The sequence below is a fragment of the Varanus komodoensis genome, unplaced genomic scaffold (assembly GCF_004798865.1).
Source record: "Varanus komodoensis strain SLA01 unplaced genomic scaffold, ASM479886v1 scaffold12, whole genome shotgun sequence".
In the NCBI taxonomy this organism is placed as follows: Eukaryota; Metazoa; Chordata; class Lepidosauria; order Squamata; family Varanidae; genus Varanus; species Varanus komodoensis.
Window position 1 is genome coordinate 13,135,202 of NW_025335349.1, and position 21,428 is coordinate 13,156,629.

The window sequence follows — 21,428 nt, forward strand, 5'->3', positions numbered from 1 at the left end:
ATGTCAAATTGTCAACTTCTAGTACTTCAGTGATCCTCCACCCCCCAATGACCTTGCAAAATCATGAAATAAACCTAGTGGCCATATTAAAATTTTCTCTTTTCAAACTCTTAACTCGGTAAGATCTAATTTTAAAGATCCAAAAGGTAGCATGTGAAAACAGTGTCCCTTAAATATGCCCAGCATTGGTGCACTTGTAGCATTGGAGTTATAAGAATAAAGTTTGTAACATTACTGTTTTATAATGCATGTAATTTTTCCCAGATGGCACACACAAAGTTGATGCAGAATGGAAGCTGCCAACTACATTTTTTATCTCTTCTCGCCCAAGAGAATGGTACATGGAAGAATCCCATTCTTTGCAGTATTCTTTCCCAAGAATCACTGGATGAGGATAAGGGTAAGTTCATACTATTAAGGAAAAGAGGAATCAGTTTCTGCGATCTTTATAAAAGTTATTTAAAATATCGTGCTCTTTTTAAACCAAATTTTCTCAAAATGTTTGAAGAATTACTTGTACACTTCCATTCCCCCCCATCTCACAGCCCATCAGTTTCTTAGTTCCTCATGCACACACACAAGAAGCTGCAGCTATATGTAAGGACTTCCATATCTAACCACTATTGAATGTGAACTTTCAAAGCAGAACATCTCTAATCCTCCCCTAAAATCATATTAGACAAACTTTATGTATTAATCTCTAGTGGCCTGATCCAGCCAAGGCAACTTACTTAAGATTTGAGATACTACTCAGGATGAAGCAAAACCATTTTTGTCAAGGACAGCGTATTGATATACTGATGAAATATAGATACAGAATACAAACAAACAAAAGAAAACTTGCACTCCCCTTATCTGTGGTCACACTGATTCCCTGAATAGGTCGAAGTATTTCAAGGTTGCCAGGTGAGTGATATGTCAGTTTCTCTTTCCAAACAACAAAAGGCAATGCCTGTTGCAATGGATGTTTCAGAATTTTCTCCTGCTGGCTTATAGGCTGTCAGTACACCCAAGCTCTAACCCTCTTTCCTGAGAGACAGGAGATAAACAAAGCTGCTTCAGTAAAGTAAACAGGCTTGGTTCTCACAGCAAAAGGCCATCTTATCTAAGGAATATACTTGAGAAAAGCAGCTTCAGGGCATTCTTCCTAATGGCCAGAAGACCATAATCCTTGACATGGCTCCAAAAACTATTCTGGCTTTTGGATACTGGAAATGTTCCCTGTGTTCCCTGTCAATCCTTAATACCCACCTCATTATTCTTCTGGTGGAGCCTGTCTAATACACCTCTTAAGAATTAAGTATTCTGAGATCATGTTGGAATCACAAGGTAGTGACAGTGACCTCTAAAATCCATTGTGGCTCAGTTTAGCAAGTTGTTTGCTGGTAGGGAGAACGAGCTTCAGCTCAAGGTTGGTCATGGTCTCTGTGCATCTTGCATATCGAGTCTGCACCCATGTGGTGCTCCATTTAGGAAATGTCTATACTTGAGGAATGCTTGGTAGGCATCCTCCCTCACCATCCCAATGTGCATACTCCCAGCAGGTTTCTGCCTACCCCCTCAAATTCTTTTTTTACCACCACTGTGGTAACCCACTAGGGAACCTCTGTTGTGATTTGCTGTTCATATTACAAGTGCTAAGGTGTTCTTCCTCTTCTCTTGTCTGTAATCACCTGTGGGTTGACATTGCTTGTATGGATGATAATGTCTGTGCCACCATTCTTCATGCTGCTGCCACAGCTGATACAGATTGTGCTTTCATCTATACAACTGCTCTCTGAGTGCTCCTTAAGTTTGCACTTGGCTGACGTTCTGATACCTCATTAATTCAGGTGCCTAAGTTGTTGACACAACCTGCTGAAGTACAGCTCAGGCGGCTTTCAGGGTTGTTCCCACAATCAGGGACAGACAGTGATTAACTGGACTTGATGTCTGCTGCTGCCCAATTCATAATTAATTTCATTTCTGTACCACCCCATAGCAAAAGCTGTCTGGGCAGTTTACAACAGTGCATACAGCAAAACAATGAAATGCAAATATCATAAAAACAAAGCATTGTTAAAATGAATTTTAAATTAATTTAAAACAGCTAAAGCAATGTATAGTAAAAACTGACTCTGCAAGAGAAAAGAATCACCTGGATAAATCCCCTCAGGCCCCTGGGTAACCAAAAGATCTTTAAAGACTCCAGCCTAAAGGGCTGTCTTAGCAGCATAATGCAGCGTTGGGGTAGTTCAATGACAGTTCGATGAAAATGTCAGTCCAGTGCTTAGCTTCTGTAAAGAAGGCAGACTCCATATTAGACGTCAATAGGAACAGAATAGAAAATAAAATCACCAAAATCATACTTCCCTTATATAAATATGTCCAAAGCAAAAGGCAGGTGAAAGAGAAGGGAGTACAACTTCTCACCATGGACAGAACAATAATAACAGATGACGAAGAAAAGACAGAAGTGCTCAACTCCTACTGTGGCTCAGTCTTCTCCCAAAAGGTATAGTACGAGCTGAAGGGGCAGGATGGCAGCCCAAGATTGACAGGCTTTAGAAAGGGATTTCACAGATTGATGAGGGAGGCTACTAGCCTGCTGCCTGTGTGCTGCCTCCTTTAGTAGAGGGAGCATGCCTCCATACACCAGTTGCTGAGGGGCTTTGGCAGCAGCAGCTTGGAGGATCCTGTGAGCAGCTGGACTGCCACTGTGTATGTGGAGTGCTGGACTAGATGGACCTTTGGTCTGATCCAGCAGGGCTTTTCTTGTGTTCTCTGTTCTTATGTTCTTAACCTGGTGCTGAAAAGATGGCAAGTTTGGTGCAAGGCTGGCCACAGTGGGAAGATACTTTGAAAGATGGAGAGCCACCACAAAGAAAGGCCACCCTCCAAGCCTCAGAGGAAAGCCCCAAAGGTTGAGTATAGTGTCCAAGTAGATTGTGATTGGGAGAGGCCCTCTGATAGGTATTGTGGTCCCAAGCTACGTAAGGCTTTATCGGTTAAAACTCGCACCTTGAATTGTGCCTGGAAGCATACAGGCAGCCAATGTAGGTGAACCTGAACTGGCTTATCTGTTCAAACCTACAGATCCCAATTATCCCATTCCACACAAGTGGCAGCTTCTGAACCATCTTCAAGAGCAGCCCTACATACACTGCACTGTAGGAATCTACTTTAGAGATTACGAGAGCATAGAATACTCAAACCAAGCTATCCCTGGCCAGATAGAGGCATAGCTGGGCCACCAACTGAAACTGGTAGAAGGCTCTGTGGGCCACTGAGGCCACCTGAGCCTCAAGTGACAGAGCTGGATCATGGAGAACTTCCAAGGCATAAGCCTTGATTGCAACACTGAGCAATCAAGATCCAGCTTCACCTTCAGAAGTCATGGTTTCATTTTGGGGAGTAGGTATTCCATTTGTCTTAGTCTCTTGGCTTGGAAGTGCATCAGGTAGTTAGAAGGGTGAAGGACCCTTTGGGTTTGTAATTGGCTACCTAGGCAGGACTAGAATCCTAATAAGCTATTGATGTAATTCCTGTAATTAGTTACTTCCCTTTACAGATGCAATAAAAATTGACAGAAAACGATTATGGTGAAGTTCCAGGTAAATGTTATGTCAGAAGCATCATAGTCACTCAGAGTGTAGCTCATAAGGAAAGTCATAAAGTTCAGGGTTCAGAAGAAGGTGGAAAGCTTTCCAAGTTTTTAGTGCCTTCTTTCCTGTAGAGGCTACTGGATGCTGTGTATGTTTAAATACAGTGGAGTTCCTGCGAAGGATCACTCATGGTAATTTGATCCTGGCAAAGAAACCTGACCCTCAAGCAGGCACTGTGCCTGATGGGATGTTTATGCTGTGCCTCTTCTTTCAGTATCAGACTTAAAAGAGACACCCTGAAACATCCTCTCCGGCAGAGACCTGCTGCTGCTGCCCTGTTCAAAGGGGCAACATCCCTGACTGAGACACAGGACCAGTTGTGAAAGGTCTCATTCTCCCATGCCTCTTCTCCCTCACTGTTTGCTAGGCAGTGGGAATTGTTTCCCACAGCTGGGCCTAACTCTGCAGCTTTTCTCTCTGAGTCAAAATTGGTGTCTGAGACTATAGCTTCCCCTAGTCTGAGGCAATATCTGACACTGTGTTCACACATACACAATCAGCTTGGATCAGCTCCTGTTAACATCCCACTTGTACCAACTTTGCTACAGACCATCCAAGAAATCCTGCAAGGCTTCCTCCTCTTTATGGCTCCAATGTAGAAAAAACAGGAATATGTAGAGTATGGGTCCTCAAACTACGGCCCGGGGACTGGATCCGGCCTGCCATGCCCATTTGGACCTGCCACACCCACACGCGCGCCCGCCACTGCCCACCTCACCCCGCACACAGGGAGGCAGCACAGGGAGAAAACAATCTCCAAACGAGCAATCCGCTGCCTCGTGCGCCCACCTCGCAGCGCTTGCCCACCCCTGCCTCACCTTGCCTCGATGCATGCGCATGATCAGGCACCACCTTTCCGGCCCGCACCCAGCACAGGCACCTTTCAACCGGCCCCCTGGTGAAAAAGTTTGAGGACCCCTGATGTATAGGGTACAAGAGAAGGACACATGCGTTCTTTTTACTAATCCATCTCCTAACTCTGTTAGAGGCATCTTGGGAAGTCACTAAGTGTTCACCCTTCCCCTATGGATAAGGAAAGCAGGCATCTAGATCCCATGGGCCATTGGATTTACTTTTCCATTCCACTAAACTTAACACTCTTGATGTAGCAATTCTTCTGGAAGAAGGCGGCAGTTCTTTGAACAGTTCCCAGAGAACAAGATATTTTCAAGTTCTGTGGTCCCTACAGGAAGCTGGCCTACATAACATATGCCATCTTTGACCACCCCGGCTTTTTGCTTGTTGTTCTGAATGCCCTACCTTCAGTACTATCTGGCTCCCTTTCCATCTGCATAAGAATATGTCACATTATAGGATTGAGGCAGATACCCTTTGTCCTATCAGTTCCATCCAAGTCATGGCCCCATCTTTGGATGAAAGAAGAGACCTTCATAGCAAAGGGTGACATAAAGTTTGTCTCATTGTATCAGCTTCATGACGCTTTCCACTCCTGATACTTTTCAGTTCTGGAGGAGTGATTGGACTTCAGCCATTCCTGGATCTCAGGGCCATGAATGCCTTTTATCACCCCCAAGGCTATTGGATGGCCACAGAAGCATCAGTTCTCCTTCTCCTATAGGTATTTACCTGATGCATCCCCTTCTGTAGGACCTCAGTCTCTACCTCAGTGTGGAGAATGCTACTTGTAACAGATGTAGAAAATCTAATTCATTGGGGTAATTATGGATTCTTTTGTGAGCCAAATGTTTGACCTTCTGCTCTGCCAGTATAGATAAATATCCACACAATATGTATTCAACAGTTATTGGGATTGATGGTACCTCCCACTGCTAATATTTTTCACATGCTTGAGAAAGACAGTGCTCCAAAATTGGTTCTTCCAGGTATTCAGCCTCCAAATGGGATGCCTGTTGGACCTATCTTTGTTTATCATCAAAAGTAGCAAATCCACTGGCCTGGTGGAAGATGCCTCTAAACATTATGTGTGCATCCCATTTATCCAAACTTCCCATCTTAGATCCTTAGCCCAAATGCATCCCTGTCAGGGTGAGTGTTCATTGTGGACTCTTGGAGTTGCAAGGATTGTGGACCTTGTGGAATCTTCAGATTGCATCCATTTCTTGGAGTTGCTGACAGTCAGAATGTGTTTAAGAGTTTACAATCTCATCTCAGGCTGTTTGGTTCAATTAGTCTCAAAGAATATCATCACAATTTGGTACTTAAATGAGCAGAGGGGCATGAAATCTCTCCATGTGCTCAGTCTAACCCTCAGTATATTCAATTGGTATATCTCACATCAGATTGGTCTTACTTTAGTGCACACTGCCAAAGTAGACAATGCAATACCAAACCAACTGGTAGGACCAGCCCCCACCACAGGTAAATGATCAGCCCATAGGTGTGATGCACAGAGATCAGAAGAAGAAATACAGGTCGCTAATTTGCAACTGTAGTTCTTAACTGGTAATCTGTGCAGTCACACAACCTGTACCACCATTCCTGCTTCAAAATCTATATCAGAGTTGGTACTAAGTCCGTGAGAGTAATTTTTGAGACTGTAACAAGTGATTGCAAGGAACTGGGGAAATAAGCAGTAACACACAAGGGTAATTTCCCCCTGGGACAGTGTGGGGAGGGTTCCTGTCAAAAATTCCTTATCCGCAGATGTTTCCCAAATGGGTCTTAAGGTGTGAATGTGCAGACAACCACTCAGTGAACTAAGGTTACAGGTAAGCAACCTGTCTTTTTCTTTCTACCTGGAAAGTCATACTTGCCCTCCAAGGATCCCCCACCTCATTCTTTGAGAACTCAGACTTTATAGTGGTGTTATAAAAATCTTCGGTAATTATGAATGTAAGTAAAGCTGTTTTTAGTATTTAAGATATATATTTTTACTTATGTCAATAGTTGCTGCCACATGAGCACCTGAAAATTATGGATATTTAAATTAAAGGGGGAAATGCTAGTTACATTTTTAAAAATATTTTGTTTTATTAAGAAAGAAAAGGGAGAGACTTTTAAATGACACTGTCAAATCATTCTTTGCATCATTCTTGGTCATTCTGCATCATTCATGGTCAAATAGACTTGAATTTTCTAAACAGGTCTGTAGGATTGCTCTGGCACAGGATTGCTAGTACTGTAGTGATATTCTTCATTCAAAGCTTTGGCAACATTTGTAGTATACCATAGCACAACTGCTTTAGGCCTGCTTGGTGATTAGTACTTACAAATATTGAATGTAAAATGTATACATAGTCCACAGAATAAAAAAATCATGCAAGAAATTTGGTGACTGTTGCATTGCTCAAATACCTCTGTGCAAGTTAAACTATGTTGAATTCAAGTTTGGCATCACAAGTAGAGTTGCATACATGGATGCTTTCCCACTAAATTCCAGGTAGAATTTTGGAACAAGACTTGCACCTCATGGGAGTAGGAAGAAGACCACAACTCTGTATCCTCAAAATAATTCTTGGCCTATCCCAGACGGTATTGTCTAACTTGTCAATCTTCATCTATTGTTACAGGTGTGAGACATGTCAGGAGAACCATAATGGTTATCTTACTATACAACAAAGTTTACTGGCTGACTTAGAGCTAGACTGAGGTTTTTCAAGAAATGTGGGGGAGGATAACTGCAAGAAGTTCAGATAGTTGTTGACTAAAATGATCAACACCTTTCTTTGGATGATAGCTGGCCTTACATCTGCAATTGTTAATCCCTGCCCAAGAAAGCATGTCTAAACTATTGCTATATCAGAGTTGCGCTTTCTTGGATCTACTTCCAAATAACCATGTATAGGATTATGCCGTCAATAGATAATTCTCCCCTGAAATTTTTCAAATATACTCAAATAGCTTTAGCAAAAGAGAGATTGCTGGCAGTCCTTGTGGAGATCAGTCACCTTTGGTCATTTTGAGATTTGTTGCTTGATCATGCTGACATGCCATAGTGACTGACATAAAACAGTTTTTTAATTTCTTTGAGCTCAACTGACTAGGTAATAAGACCTGTAGAATCTTCAAACTAAGATAATAGAGTGTAAGGAGAAGTACAAAAACATATAGCAAAAGTTAAAATGCTAAAGCGGGTAGCAGGAGATCCTTTTTTAGATTTCAAATTTAGTAATCGGAGGGGGTCTGCTAATAATGCATGGACTTCATACTAGGCATTAGTTTCTTCTAGCCTGGTATGAAGTGCAGTCCTACTGTGAAAGAACAGTAACAGAATATGCATTTATAATCACATTTATTCTCACATGAAGGTATGTAACTTGGAGTTTATGTAGGTACTGTGTGAGGCAGGACCTGAAATTCATTCTAGAGTTTTGGCAGGGGTTTTATCCCTTTCAATTTTTAGGGTTTATTTTTTACGCCCATGCAAATATGCCTGCTTTATATTAAGGACATTCCAACAATAGCCATGATTTACATTTTTACTCTCTGCTACAGCTTCACAATGTGGAACGAGTGTAGAATTTGTTTTGTATTCTTTGTGCTGTTTCACTGATGTTTGGCTTTGTTGAAAGATTGTAAAAATCAGAGAAATGATAATGATTAGATTAAACTGTTGTTCTTCTGGGATTGGGGTAGGCAACATGGTGCTTGCAGGCATGGAAGATTTCACTGGCACTTGGTGAGGAGTCCTATCATTCCCACTTTCAAAAAACGTTTTTCCCTGCAGCTGCAATTGCTTTAAAGCAGAGCAAAGGCCTGCAGTCACTGGCATCTTCATTTCCCATAAGTGCCTCAAAGCAAGTATGGGGCTCAGAGACATTCTTAGAAAATTAAGATGTTGGGTCACTGCAGGTCACCCACCATCTGCAGTGGACTAAGCAACTAAGAAGAAGAAAGAGAAGTGACTTCTGTCAGCTTGAGAGGGCAGTGTGATGCTAGGAAGGGTGGTGGTAAGGCAGTTCTGGGGAGACCAAGGAAGGAGTGGGAGAAGATCAGGAAACCAGTGGGGTTCCAGGAGCAATTCTGTGGGGTTTGAGAAAGATTCAGTCCTCTGAACGAGTACTGTGTGTGTATGCATGCCTTATAGTTGCATAGGGTACATGTGGCAAGAGAGTATGTCTAGATGGTGAATAAGAGCAAGAAAGATAGGGGAGATCAGTTGACTGGCAGAAGGGTGGATGAGAACAAGAGTTTGCAGTCTGTGAGATTTGGCACTCAAAATTGTTGACTCAGAGGAGTTGTATAGTGGACTAGGGCTCAGACATCTTTGACCTTAAACTTGGTGACTACCAATGTGTTCATGGCAACTATTTTGTGGTGGTGCCCAGGACAGTTTTTCAAATTTCCAGATGTATCCACAGTCTCTTGTCAGTTTGCTCCCACATGGCTTTTTGAACCCCCTGTGTTAGCTGACTTTTTTCCTGGGATAAACCATTCTTTTGAAAGTATCTCTATGTGGCCATGCAATTTTATAAATGTACCATGAAGAAAGATCAAAAGTTAATGTTCAGGATCATCATGTAATTAGCTTCCTGGGAAATATAAATAAGGTGAATAATATAGCTGTCACAAGATATTATGTGGCATAATCTGTGTCTTCTTAATTGTAAGGGACTGGCAGTCCTTCAATGTTTGGAGAAAGACAGGCAGAGAAGGACGGTCCTTATTCATGTGTTCAACTGGGTCAGTTAGTTGCAAGCATGGATCAGGATTTTTCTTTCCTCTTTGAGGCTAAAAAATTGCTGGCTAACCACTTAGTGGGCAAAGTGCTGAGATACAGTACATGTATGCAGGGTGGGCTACTGAGACTACACGTTGGGCAAGTTTTCCCAGCATTACAGCCCAGACTGCAAATGAGCTATGCAGCTTGGGTTATTTGTGGAAGATCATGTGCTTGAAAAGGGGGACAAGTTGTAGATCATATCTTTGTGGGGTACCTAGAGACTTGGAAAAGTGTGGGAAAGGTGTAGGGCCAGTACTCTAAAAATAAAGGATTGCACCACTAAAAAGAGCAAATGTCCTCACCTCCCCCTTTAATGAGCAAAGTTTCTCTCCCTGCTCTGCTTTTCTTCTTGGCAACTTGCCGTTTGGCAGCTGTGAAATAAACTGAAATAACCGATTTATATATCTGATATACTTTAATGCAATTCATAAATGCCTAGAAACATACTTTTAACAAAATTTTAATTATCTTGTATAATGCTTTTGGCCAAATACTGCTTGGGCATTAGGTGTAATAATAAAATAGGACCCAGTTAAAAATATCTTTAAGAAAGGGTGGTGGGGTTATTGGCCGCTTATCCTTGTAAAGAAAGGCAAGTAGGTGTGGGTGAAGATGTCTTTGAGCAGACTGAGTTAAAATGAGTTTTATGGTACCTTAACATTTAAGTTAGTCTTAGGTGTCCCTTGCTTACAAGTTAAGCCTACTGTGGAATTAGAGATTAGCGTGTATTTTACAAGGAAAACCCTTGACATTAACGTTTTAAATGTTAATATTAATTCACTTATAGTTCCTCTAAATGAGATAGAATATACATTTTTAAAAGGTCAAGGCTTATTCTGATCTTATTTCAATGACAGCATAGAATGTTCCTCTGTTAATGCAAGAAAAACTACCTGAAATGATAAACACTGTGGCCTAAAGGATTATTGGGGCCTGTGGGTGGAAGAGCAAGGCTGAAAAATAACAAATATAATTAGCTGCTGGATCATTCTGAAGGTATACAAGACAATACGTATATTTGATTAGATACAGAAAAAGTATATTGAACAATTTCCACATACTGTTTTTAACGACAAACACTCCACAGTTAGAAAGCATTAAGCCTATGTATATATTGAATCAATTGCTTATAAGAAGGCTGGCTCCCAAATTTCACTGAAATTTCTGTTTCTTAGGAGGAAAGCATGCCTTTGTTCTTTCATGAACTGTTCATTATATCAGTTTAAGTAAATCTCTTTGGAACTGCAGTCAAATTGCAACTGCTGTTTATGGATGTGTCTTTCTTCACCTTGGTTTTTTGTGTTTTTGAAACTTGAGCTATTTTAAGGTAACAGCCACCAAACTGATCAAGTAAAGATGCAAATTGACTAGTGTATGGCCCATTTCAGGTGTCACAAAACCAATTGTGCCAAAGCCCGATTCAGTGATTAGGAGCACCAGACTGAACTTCCTGCTTCTTAAGATTGAAATAGTTGTGGTTCACTGTGGTGTCTGAATTAGACCTACTACAACTGAGGAACAACTATGGAGAACTGAACATATAGCCACAGTATGAATACATGTCTTCTTAAACTGAAACTCCAGTAGTGAGTACAGCTTCAGCCAGTGGGAACTACTGTGCTGAATATCAAAATTCTGGCAGCATGTGTGCATCTCGAGGCATATCGTATTGCCTAAGTATTCTTAATCAGTGACATGGAAATGACAGGAAGCAGTACTGTCAAGAATGTTTTGATTCACTGTGAGATAGTGGTCTTCTTGAAATAATGAAAATAATTTGTTTTCTGCTATCACATTTCTATAAGATCTGTTCAAAGCTACATGGCTATGCTTACTTTAAATAGTTATTTGTCATATCTAAGTAAGCCAGTCTTTCTCTGCATTAGATGGCAGTTTTGTGTTGTATAGGTTGATGCTACCATTTTGTTTTGCTACTGAAATTGATTTTCATGCAACAGATTCAGTCAAAGGACAAACAAGCTTTGTCACTGAATATGTATTATTCTGACTTCTGAAATTTAAATGATAGGGGTAATGATTATTTACTAAGACTTCTTTGATAACATTATGTCTTAAAGAGCAGTTGTTTTAATAAATGTATCATCATTTATCAATGTTTCTACTATCTAAAAAGAAAACATTTCTATATTAAAAAGTATTCTTAAGAATACTTTAGAAACTAATGAAGTTTGATTAGATCAGTGTAATAGTTGAAAAAATAGTTATTCTTCTCTTAAGAATCCTTGGAAGTAATGTTTTATCTGCATTCAGATGAGGGTGGACTATGAATCATATCATGATTGTGGTTTTGTTGCCTTAATAATAACACTAAATTTGTTCCATTCATCCCATTTTGTCAGCTTGTTGTCTGAAAAATAGAGTGATTAATTTGCCTGTAGGAGTATCTGTTTTCATATTTTAAAACTACTTAATCCAGCCTGCCTGGGGAACCTCTGCAGTTGCATTGATTTTAATTTATTACCTTAAGGGTTTTTATTTTTAAAGAATTTTAGTTGCTTATCCCTGTTTAATATTCTGTAGTATCTTTATGCTCTCTATAGATAAGTTGTAACATCATGTATTACACCCTCTGGATTCTTCTCCAATTTTATCCTTCTTCCAAAGGTCTCTCTCCCCTATTTTCCTTATTTTATAGCATGGAATTGCCCCTTTTTTAAAATAAGAATTTAAAATTTAGTTAATTGTAATTTAAACATCTCTTTCAACACTCCTTTTTAGCTGAGTTGTCGCCATTTCAATGGTGTGTGAACAGCAGTCTTTGACTTAACCAGGAATATCATTTGGAAGGAGGTTTAACTTGCTGCTATTACATAAAACATTTAAAGAGTTCTGCTGCATCAGATCAAAGGCCTGTTTATGTATTGCATTCCATTCCCATAGAAGCCTACCATATGTTTATGGGAAGCCTGCAAGCATGGCACTAGGGCAACAGTGGTTTCATCTGCTTTCAGGCAAGGGACAGGTGTTGTGCTTTTTCCCAACAATGTTTCAGAATTACTTTCTACTAAAATAAAATTGGAGTCATTAATAGGGATGGCTGGTCCCTTTCTTCATGGTCCTCTGCTGGGTTCCATTTCTGAGACCAGAACCATGGTTTGATAAAACCTTGGGGACTAGCAGAGAGAGAGAATTGATCTCAACAATCCTTCAGTCATACTGTTCTACAGTTTTTTCGCTAATGAAATCTATCATGACGATGTCCAAAATAAACTTACTAATTAGGGAGTAGTTTAGCTTTCCATTGTGAGCAGTAAGGTAAAACTTCTGTTTGAAATACGAATATTGCAGCTATCAGGGTTCAAAATAGTTGGCATGAATTAAGTCCTGTTTAGAAGTTGTCTCTGAGAAGAGATCAGGAGTAGGGGTTTGGTATATGTACTCTTCCATTCTTCTGCTTCTCTGAAATGAAATAATGAACCAGACACTCCCATACTGTGAGCACACAAGTACACAATTCTTCTGTGTATAAATGCATTTATTCATCTGTTACATATTTTACTATTGTTTGAAGTAATTAACATGAGGCAAGAATTGCCTCAATTGTTGATAATTGTTGATTGATAATAGTTATTTCTTTTTCTATCAAATACACACTTATAAAGAGAGAGAAAATAAAGCTGTATTGCCCAATTAGATTTCATATTTAAACCTTTTATAGCTTTGATCTTGTTTTTTCATATAGTTTCTGTGCAAAGGATGTTTATGGATGGTTGAGTTATTCTTAAAGAAGTACTTGCTTTTTTGTAAGAATATTATTTTTAATATTATATATTAATATTTCTGCCTGAAGTGACCTGCAGAGAATGTTCCCTTCAAAGGTGGCTGCAGTTTTAAGGGGGTCTTTAGCAAAGTGCATTCTTGTTAATCCCTCCTACTTTATTTGGCCTCAGAGACTCACTGGGGAGTAACAGCGGTCCCAGTGGACATTGCTGTTTAAATTTTTCACAGTGTTCCTGCCAAAGTGTTGCTCCAGAGCATTGTGGGAAACTTAAGTGGCATATCCTTGATACTTATTGGGGTGCCATGTGCTGGTGTCTGTTTTCAGCACATGGCATCCCATGACACCTTGTAATTTTATGTAACTATGAAATGACATGGATAGTAAAGAGTTGAGGCTCTTGTTCTTTCACTACTGACTTTGAAACAGATTGTCTGTAGTCTTATCCAGGCCATTTGAGTTTATTGAACTATTGTCTGTAGTTAATCCATAAAGGAAATCATATTTAAAGAGAGATATGGTTATGTATTTCAAAAATGGCTCTCTCAAAGTTGTTCTGTGAGTTTGCATTTCATGGTAAATATTGTTATGCAGATTTGTTATATCTGTTGCATTGATTTGTTATATCTGTTGCATTGAGAAATGACAGCCTGTTTAATTATCTGTTTTTCAGTGAATGAATTTTTAGCCTTTGAAGGCCCTATGCTACTGGATATACGTATTAAACATTTGATGAAATCAAAGCAATTAACTCAAGCAACTGCCCTAGCAAAACTGTGCTCTAACCACCCAGAAATCAGCAGCAAAGGCAATTTTAAACAAACCTATCTAGTCTGTCTTTGTTCTGGATCACCAAACGAAAAGCTAATGCAGGAGGTGAGTATGCTTTATGTGACTATTTCTCAGAGCGTCACTGTTGGAAGTGCATTCTGTGAAGGGCAGAGATGATCAGAAACACTGTTTAAGGGTGGTGCATTGGGGCATATCTGAAGAAAGAATTATGTGTGCACAGCACTTCCTTAATATTTAACCTTGAAACAGTCCACAAAATATAAGAGAGAACTCCTGGACTCTTTAAGATGTTACTGATAAGTTTACTGTTTTGCAGGAATGTTTCTGTTTCTCACATTAACCAACAGTAGTCTCCTAAGTAGCATACCTATGGTCATCCATATGCTTTTTGCATAGACCAGGCTATAAATTACAAGTAAGCATAGAAAAGTCTTATAAGTGCATGATTTCAGTAATTATTGATGGATATGGATTTGTCAGAAGGCATTTGAGACAGATTAATTGTGGACTCACTGAGCTCTTTGTGGCAAGCCTTTGAGACATGCATACTACTCCTTTCTGGTCATCACAAGGGATCTGGCAATCTTGTTTGAGATTTTGAAGAAAATTACAAAACTAATGTAGTTGTTAATTTTGCAGTTTAAAATTATACACATTTTGAAACTGCACCTGTTTTCAAAAGCTAGGTTGGGGTCACAGGACACAGAAAGTTATTTTGCATTACTAGCTATGGTGGGTTGCTGTGTCATACTAACCCAGGCTATAACATAGGCTACTGGTTGTTGAACTCATGATGGGTTGACATGTTGTCTGAACCCAGGAGACTGATTCCATCATGGCAGCAGGGAAGCAGCAAGAGCAGTGACAGCCTTTCCACTGATGCTCAAGTGGGAGTTTGAAGTGACTGCTGCTGGTTTGCTACCTATTAAAAAAAAATCAAATATGCACGTACAGGAAAGAAACCATGGAGGTATGTGCACCACAATATATCACACATTTCTCTTCTTTTTATATCATAACCATGAAATGTACATATATTTCCCTTAAATGCACACATTTACCAGACAGTTTCTCTAAAAATGAAGAACCTTAGAGGTTGCAGAATGAGACAAAGTAAATGGGATGCCCTACCAAAGTGCTCCCATTCCTTTTGTCGGGACTTTTTGACATCTGTTAGGGAACTGTAGTAAATACCCCAAAAAAGAAACACACAGAAGGGTCACCTCAAGACCATCCCTGTCTGAATTAGATGGAAACTTCAGAAATGTCCCAAAGTGGAGGGTACTGAAAAAGTCAGTGCAACACTTAATAACCCAGATGTTAGTGGGAGGTCTACAACCCATTTTTAAAGATGCATTTACCTTCATGGTTTTTTCTGTTTGTAGTGCATTCCAGTTGACAGCAGTGTAGCCAATATGCAGTGTCACTGCCTTATTCTGTTTCCATTTGACCACTGTAACTGACAAGGTAATAGAGTAGTCAAAAATACAAATAATTTTGGCTGTCCTACACATAAACAACTCCAGAAGACCATCAGCAACAACAGAAATTATGAAGACGTTTGTGTGTGTTTGTGCAGCTCAAAAATGAAGACAACAAGCTGGTGAAAGTTACTCTGAAGTGCTGATTGGGCATCAGTGGAGCAGTTGTCACTGCTGGCAACATGAGGCTCTTTAAAAAAAAAAAAAAGCAAACAAAATTGGGTTCACAGTCAGAGCAGGGAGATGAGGCAAGTTATGTCATGCAAGGCCCTGGCATGCTGGATGGAGGACAGTGGAGGGAAGGAGTGGGACAGCTGACAGTGATCCTCTGTTAGGATGAGCAACACACTTTGCATAGCTTATTCATGTGAACTGTCCCCTTGTGTCTACAATCAAAAACAGTACAAGAGTCCCTTGGTGACACCTTGGTGATTTGGTGCTTATAAGATGGAAGTTTGGTTATACTTGTTTTGCTTCATGTCACTAGTGTTTCTGAAGAGGAGCAAATGGTTCTCAGATTCATCATTTTGGAGTGGTTAGAGTTTGCCCATATAAATTACCTAGTCCTTGAGGTGATAAACCTCTTCCTGACCTGTAACACTTTAGACTGCAGGTGGAATGATGATTCTGTTTAGGCCCTTGTTGCCCCATGAAATGGCAAGGCACAATGGATCATGAACACAGTCATTCCTGAGCATCCTTCAGCAGTGTGGAGTTTGGATGGTTCCTTACTTAATGAGAAGTGTTGGACAGTGGACACAAGGTAGAAGTGGCATCTTCAACTTCCTGCCATGAACATTACCAAACATGCACGAGAACGCATAATTGCACCTACTGTGTGTCAGTGAGGGCAGAGAAGAACACTTAGTTTGCTGCCCCAGTTGAATTCTCAAGTAACTGTCCACCTGAGCTCTTCTGAGTGATTCAGAGCTAGGTTGGGTCTACAAAGTGAGTCCAGTGCTGGAATCCTTAGAGGCCTTCTGTTGTTCTCCATGGTCTCTGTGCATCACACATATGGGCTGTGCACCTGCCTAGGTCCTCTTGTTGGCAAGATTTCCTAGCGAGTCTCATTTTGGTGGGAGCCCCTTCCCTCCTGCCCTTGGTATATCTGGGAGGGGTTCTTGTCAACTTCCTCAGTTCTTTTCTGACTATGGGTACCTTGGGATTTTCCTCCGCTGGTAAATATTGCTTTTCCCTCACTTACTTTCATTCTTATTCTATATTTTTTACAGTTCTTGCTTTTATTCTTACTCCCTTTTTACCCAAACCTTACCTTAGCCAAAGAAAAAAGAAAAGAAAACCCTCCTATCATCTTCTCCCCTGCCCCATTTCCAACACTATTGTGTCCTCTTGCCACCTTTCTTTCCTAAGGCAGGACCAAGTTGCCTGTTTTTTGAGCAAATCCTACAGATAGCTACCTTGCTTGGGCTCTAACCATGGCAACAGATTGAGAAGGTCATGGTACATTGTTTAATGCCATCTGGATGAAGGACATGGTACTGGTGTTGATCCCCTTTCTCCCAACACTCCTAAATTCCATCAAGGAGAACTCGAAAACACCAGCACAGCTGACACCAACATCTGAATTATTTGTAGGATGTAGAAGTACCACATCTAACAGAAGTAAATCTCATTCCTGCTGCAACATCTCAGAACAAACTCAATTACTGTTAGCACAGGGGTGGTCCCAGGCAGCTACATTATACCACATAACAACCACATGTCTCGCTCTCTACAGCAGGCAGCTACACAATCTAGGCAATGGGAGGCAGCTAGCCATTTCCAGCAATCCAGGAAGAGGCCACAGACAGACACGAGGCAGCATTGACAGCATGACCGACTAGTCCCCCTTTCCCCATCTTGTTCAAGATGTGTCTCTCCCACTTGGGAAGCCATAACATCAGACAGGTGAATTCCCTCCATTGTGGAGAGAGGATATGAGATAAAATTTGTCACTCTGTCATTTCTCAGTTCCATGAGGGTCATGCCACCATCCCCTGTCCTGGCCCTGGAGGTGGCTATGCTGCTCCCAAAGAGGAACTCTCCAGCCTGTTCTTCCATCTGACTTTCAATAGGGGTTCTATTTCATGGTGCTGAAGAAGGATTGTGACTTCTGTCTGATCCTAGATGTCAGAGGTGTCAATTTCTCCTCCTCCTCTTCTTTCTTTCCTCCTCCTCTTCCTCGCCAAAGAAGTTTTGCATGGTTTCCTTGCAGAGCATCTTACCACTGCTACATCAAGGTCCATTGATTTGAAAGATGCCTATTTCCACATTAAAGTCCATCATGATTACAAATATTTCCTTTGCTTCCAAGTTGGGAGGGTTTTCAATTTTCTGTCTCTCATTTGGACTCTTAACAACCCAAGGGGGTTTATTAAATGCATGGCAGTCATTCATGCCCACCTCCACCTGCAAGGAATCCCAAGTTTTCCCCTAGATGATTGGCTGCTTGTTGTCCCCTCAAAAGATGACCTCATTGAATCGGTCTGAACCACTTGTGACCTCCTAGAAACACTGGAACTTTGTCTAAACCAAGAAAAATATGTTCTCTCTCCCTCTTAAATGATCCTCTGCATTGGAGCATGGATCAACTTGATGACTGTGAGAGCCTACCTCCCAACCCCCAAGGGTGCAGTTCTGATAGGCATGGCCACAAGGATCCAAGCCAGCCCCAGAACTATGGTATAGCATGTGCAGTGCTTCCTTGGGTTTGTGGCAGCAACAGTCTCATTCAGCAGACTTCAGGTGCAACCACTCCACCTCTGGTTCATGCCCATTTGAGCCAGAAGTGTCTTGCCATCCCACGTTTGGTATGAAGGAATCAGCTTCACACTACCAGCACCAGGTATCGCAGTGATAACAGATGCCTCCCTCCAGGGGTGGAACACGCATTGCAACACCAGACCCATGGGGGATGGTCTGCGTGAGAGCTCCATGAGTACATCAGTTATACTTGATACTTGGAGCTCCTGAAAGTTCCCAAGGCTCTCATCATCTTCCACCCCATCCTTCAGAACCACCCTTTGTAGATCACAATGGGAAGCACTACTATGGTGTTCTACCTGAACAAACAGAGAGTACCAAGTCCATCTCCCCAGCACATCTCACCATGCACATTTGGGATTGGTGCATCAACAAGGGCATCATGGTCACTGTTGTCCATGTGGTCAGGACAGTCAATTTGAGAGCAGAATCCCTGACCAGGCAGGACACAGTTATACATGAATGGGGGACGCATCACAGAAAGCTTCTAGTCCTGGGGAACATAATCCATCAATCTCTTTACCACCAAGATCATCATAGTCTGCAACAACTTTTGCTTCTGAACTGGGACTGGTGAGGATTTGATGGGAAACATGTTCTTCCTTCACTGGAATGGAACTCATTTCTAGCTTTTCCCACCATTCCCACTCATTACCAGGGTATTGGCAAAGAACAACAAGAACAGGACCACCTGCATCCTTATCACTCATGGTTGGCCTCAGCAGTCATGGTTGGCACACCTGCTCTGGCTGTCAAAAAGTATGTTCGGCTGCCTTCCATCAAACCCAAATGTCATCTCATGGAATGAAGGGATGATCCTCCTTTCTAACATCAACACCCCCCCCCCCCCCGTACCTCACATAGAAGATCATCTAGTTAACCAGGGCTCACCTCTCTGACTGGATATACATGTGATCCTTGATGAAGCACTGATTATCCATGAGATCCCATCTGGTAAAGTAGAATGCGTTTTCCACATTTGCCCAGCGAGAATCTTCATTCGTAGCCAGTCATCCATCCAACAAATTCTTCACTTCCTGCACACTCTTTATAGCAGGGATGTGAAACCAATTTCCATCAAGGTCTATCTGGCAGTGATCTCCTTGTTCCATCGCTGATCCAAGGTCGCTTGGTCTTTTCACATCTGCCATTCAGTCAGTTTCTGAAAGTACTTCAAAACATTGCTTCATGAATCCAGTCCTTAATCACAAGCTAGAGCCTCTCAGTTGTTCTACAAACTCTCATAAAATGACCCTTTGAACTTTTGGCCACTGCACATCTCGTTTCTCAGAAGGGCCAGTGCATTACATGTTGACCTGCCATACTTTATCTTCCATAGAGACAAGGCAGTACATTCCTTCCAAAGGTGGCCTCACTAGTCCATCTCAACCAAGATACTGTTTTGCTGGCCTTCTTCACTATAACCTTTAAATCTGATCGACTCTGCCCTACACCTGCTTGATATGCACAAGGCATTTGCATTCTTTGGGTCTTAAAGTGAATCCTTTTGCTATTCCCAGGACAAGATGTCCTTTGTAGCATCCAGCAGAATGATCACAGTATTTAATTTCTCTTAGCAGTCTTCTAGTATAATATATGAAAATGAATTTGCAAAATTATAAGAGACATGCTCTGAAATGTAAAATGAGCTTTCACTTCTCACTCTTTTAAGTTCCTGTATGTACATTTCTCTAGAAACATAAGTAAGAAATACAACCACAGAAATTTCCTCTCTTTTTTTTAATATTCCTTTATTGTAATATGTGAAGATACCTATAGTAAGTAATGGAAAGTGCATTGTCTTATGTTATAAGCTGGTAGACTGTAAAGCACATGTAAGGACAGCAAACAGTTTCTCAGCTTTCATAGAAATAGGAGTTCCCTGTGGAATTGTGTGCAGATTGTCAGATACATAGTAGTTTCGGACAGTCATAGTCCATCATCTTTATGATTCTAAGAGTAGAGAATTGAAGTAGCATTCCTTCAGTAGCTTGGTGGAAATACATTTCCTAATTTTTTAACCATAGTTAGGGGAAAGAATGTCCACTTTCTATGGCTTTAATTGCCTTTCCTTTCCATTATTGACTGTGCAGCATTTTCACATTTGTGCCAAAACTAATACTAGGCATGGTTAGCTCCAAACCAGATTTTTCAATTATATCCTGGTTTAACTCTAGTTAGTATTAACCTTGGTGTAAACGAAGTGGTACGGCATAAGTGATGTTGTGGGCAGGGGGGCGGGGAATCGAAAAGGGAATGGAGCACACCTATGAGTCTGCACATGCCCAGTGGTTGCTCCCAATACTATATGTGCAAAAAAGTTTGTATTTTCCTTACAACACATATTTCTTTACATGTTACAGAAAACCCATTGGTTGTTAGCGTTCTTTCAGTTTAAACCTTGAACTTCGATCATTTTAAACTTGGGGATATGTTATCCAGTTCTTCACAAACTTAATCTATTATAGAACTTATACCTGGAGACTTACCTTTTCTAACAAATTGTCTTTGCCTGAAAATAAATTTAAGTATTTAGTTTTGTCATTTTTTCCTCTCCCTCCAGATTGCAGACATAGACTGCAAAGATGCATTAGAAATGATCTGTAATCTAGAATCTGAAGGAGATGAAAAGAGTGCTCTGATTTTATGTGCAGCATTTTTATCTCGTCAACTCCAACAAGGAGAAATGTATTGTGCATGGTAGGTTGGACTCTCTCTCCTTTTCAACTGTATTATATTATGGCTAGTATATCCAAGATGTAATAAATATGCCAAGTTATTGAAGAAAGCAAGCAGTGTATTATGCAATGAAGGTTTTTGCCATAACTACAATACAAATGCCACTGGTGTCCATTTCTCTGAATTAAGGCTCATAAAACAGATTAAACATTAAAAATCACAACTGCTTATTAAAAAAACAATTTCTAGGTGTCTATGTTGGAGTCTAATTCTACAGCTTTTAGCAGACTGATCTAATGGAAATTAGAGTTCATTTTAACATGTGTAGAACTTCTTTTGTTTTAATTTTTATGAATCTGTTAAGACACTTTTTCTCCATTTCCAGTCTAGTTCAGTCATTGTGAATGTCCTGTGTCAGTATTTTCCATGTAGCATCTAATGAATGACTGGCCTGCACAGTCCTCTGGGATAAAATAGGCAAGATTTACATTATCCTCAATATTTAGATACTTTGAAATGCTAAGCTATGGTTGGAAATGTTGGCACATTTAAAATTCAGAAATGGTCTATATATTGAGAATTCCTGTTAAGGAACAGTACTGCTGAAATGTATCATGCGAGTAACCTCGTACATTAATATATAGGTTATGATTTTAAAATGTAAGTTAGCATCCTTCTTCATGGCT

At 40.6% G+C, this 21,428-nt stretch overlaps 1 protein-coding gene across 5 annotated transcripts in view; it reads left to right on the forward strand.

Annotated features, from left to right (window-relative positions):
* The window catches only part of ZNF292 (zinc finger protein 292), a 73,699-nt gene that overhangs the window by 22,127 nt on the left and 30,144 nt on the right, over window positions 1-21,428 (forward strand). For 4 of the 5 annotated variants that reach the window (XR_006413858.1, XR_006413857.1, XM_044421695.1 and 1 more), the window contains exons 4-6: window positions 265-400; window positions 13,701-13,903; window positions 20,627-20,763. Coding sequence is in view for 3 of the 5 variants with exons in the window: in XM_044421695.1 (XP_044277630.1) it covers window positions 265-400; window positions 13,701-13,903; window positions 20,627-20,763 (476 nt within the window). In the remaining 2 variants the exon portion in view is untranslated. Of the gene's footprint in view, window positions 1-264; window positions 401-13,700; window positions 13,904-14,682; window positions 14,790-20,626; window positions 20,764-21,428 lie in introns of those variants that run through there. The other variant, XM_044421697.1, reaches the window with a different exon arrangement.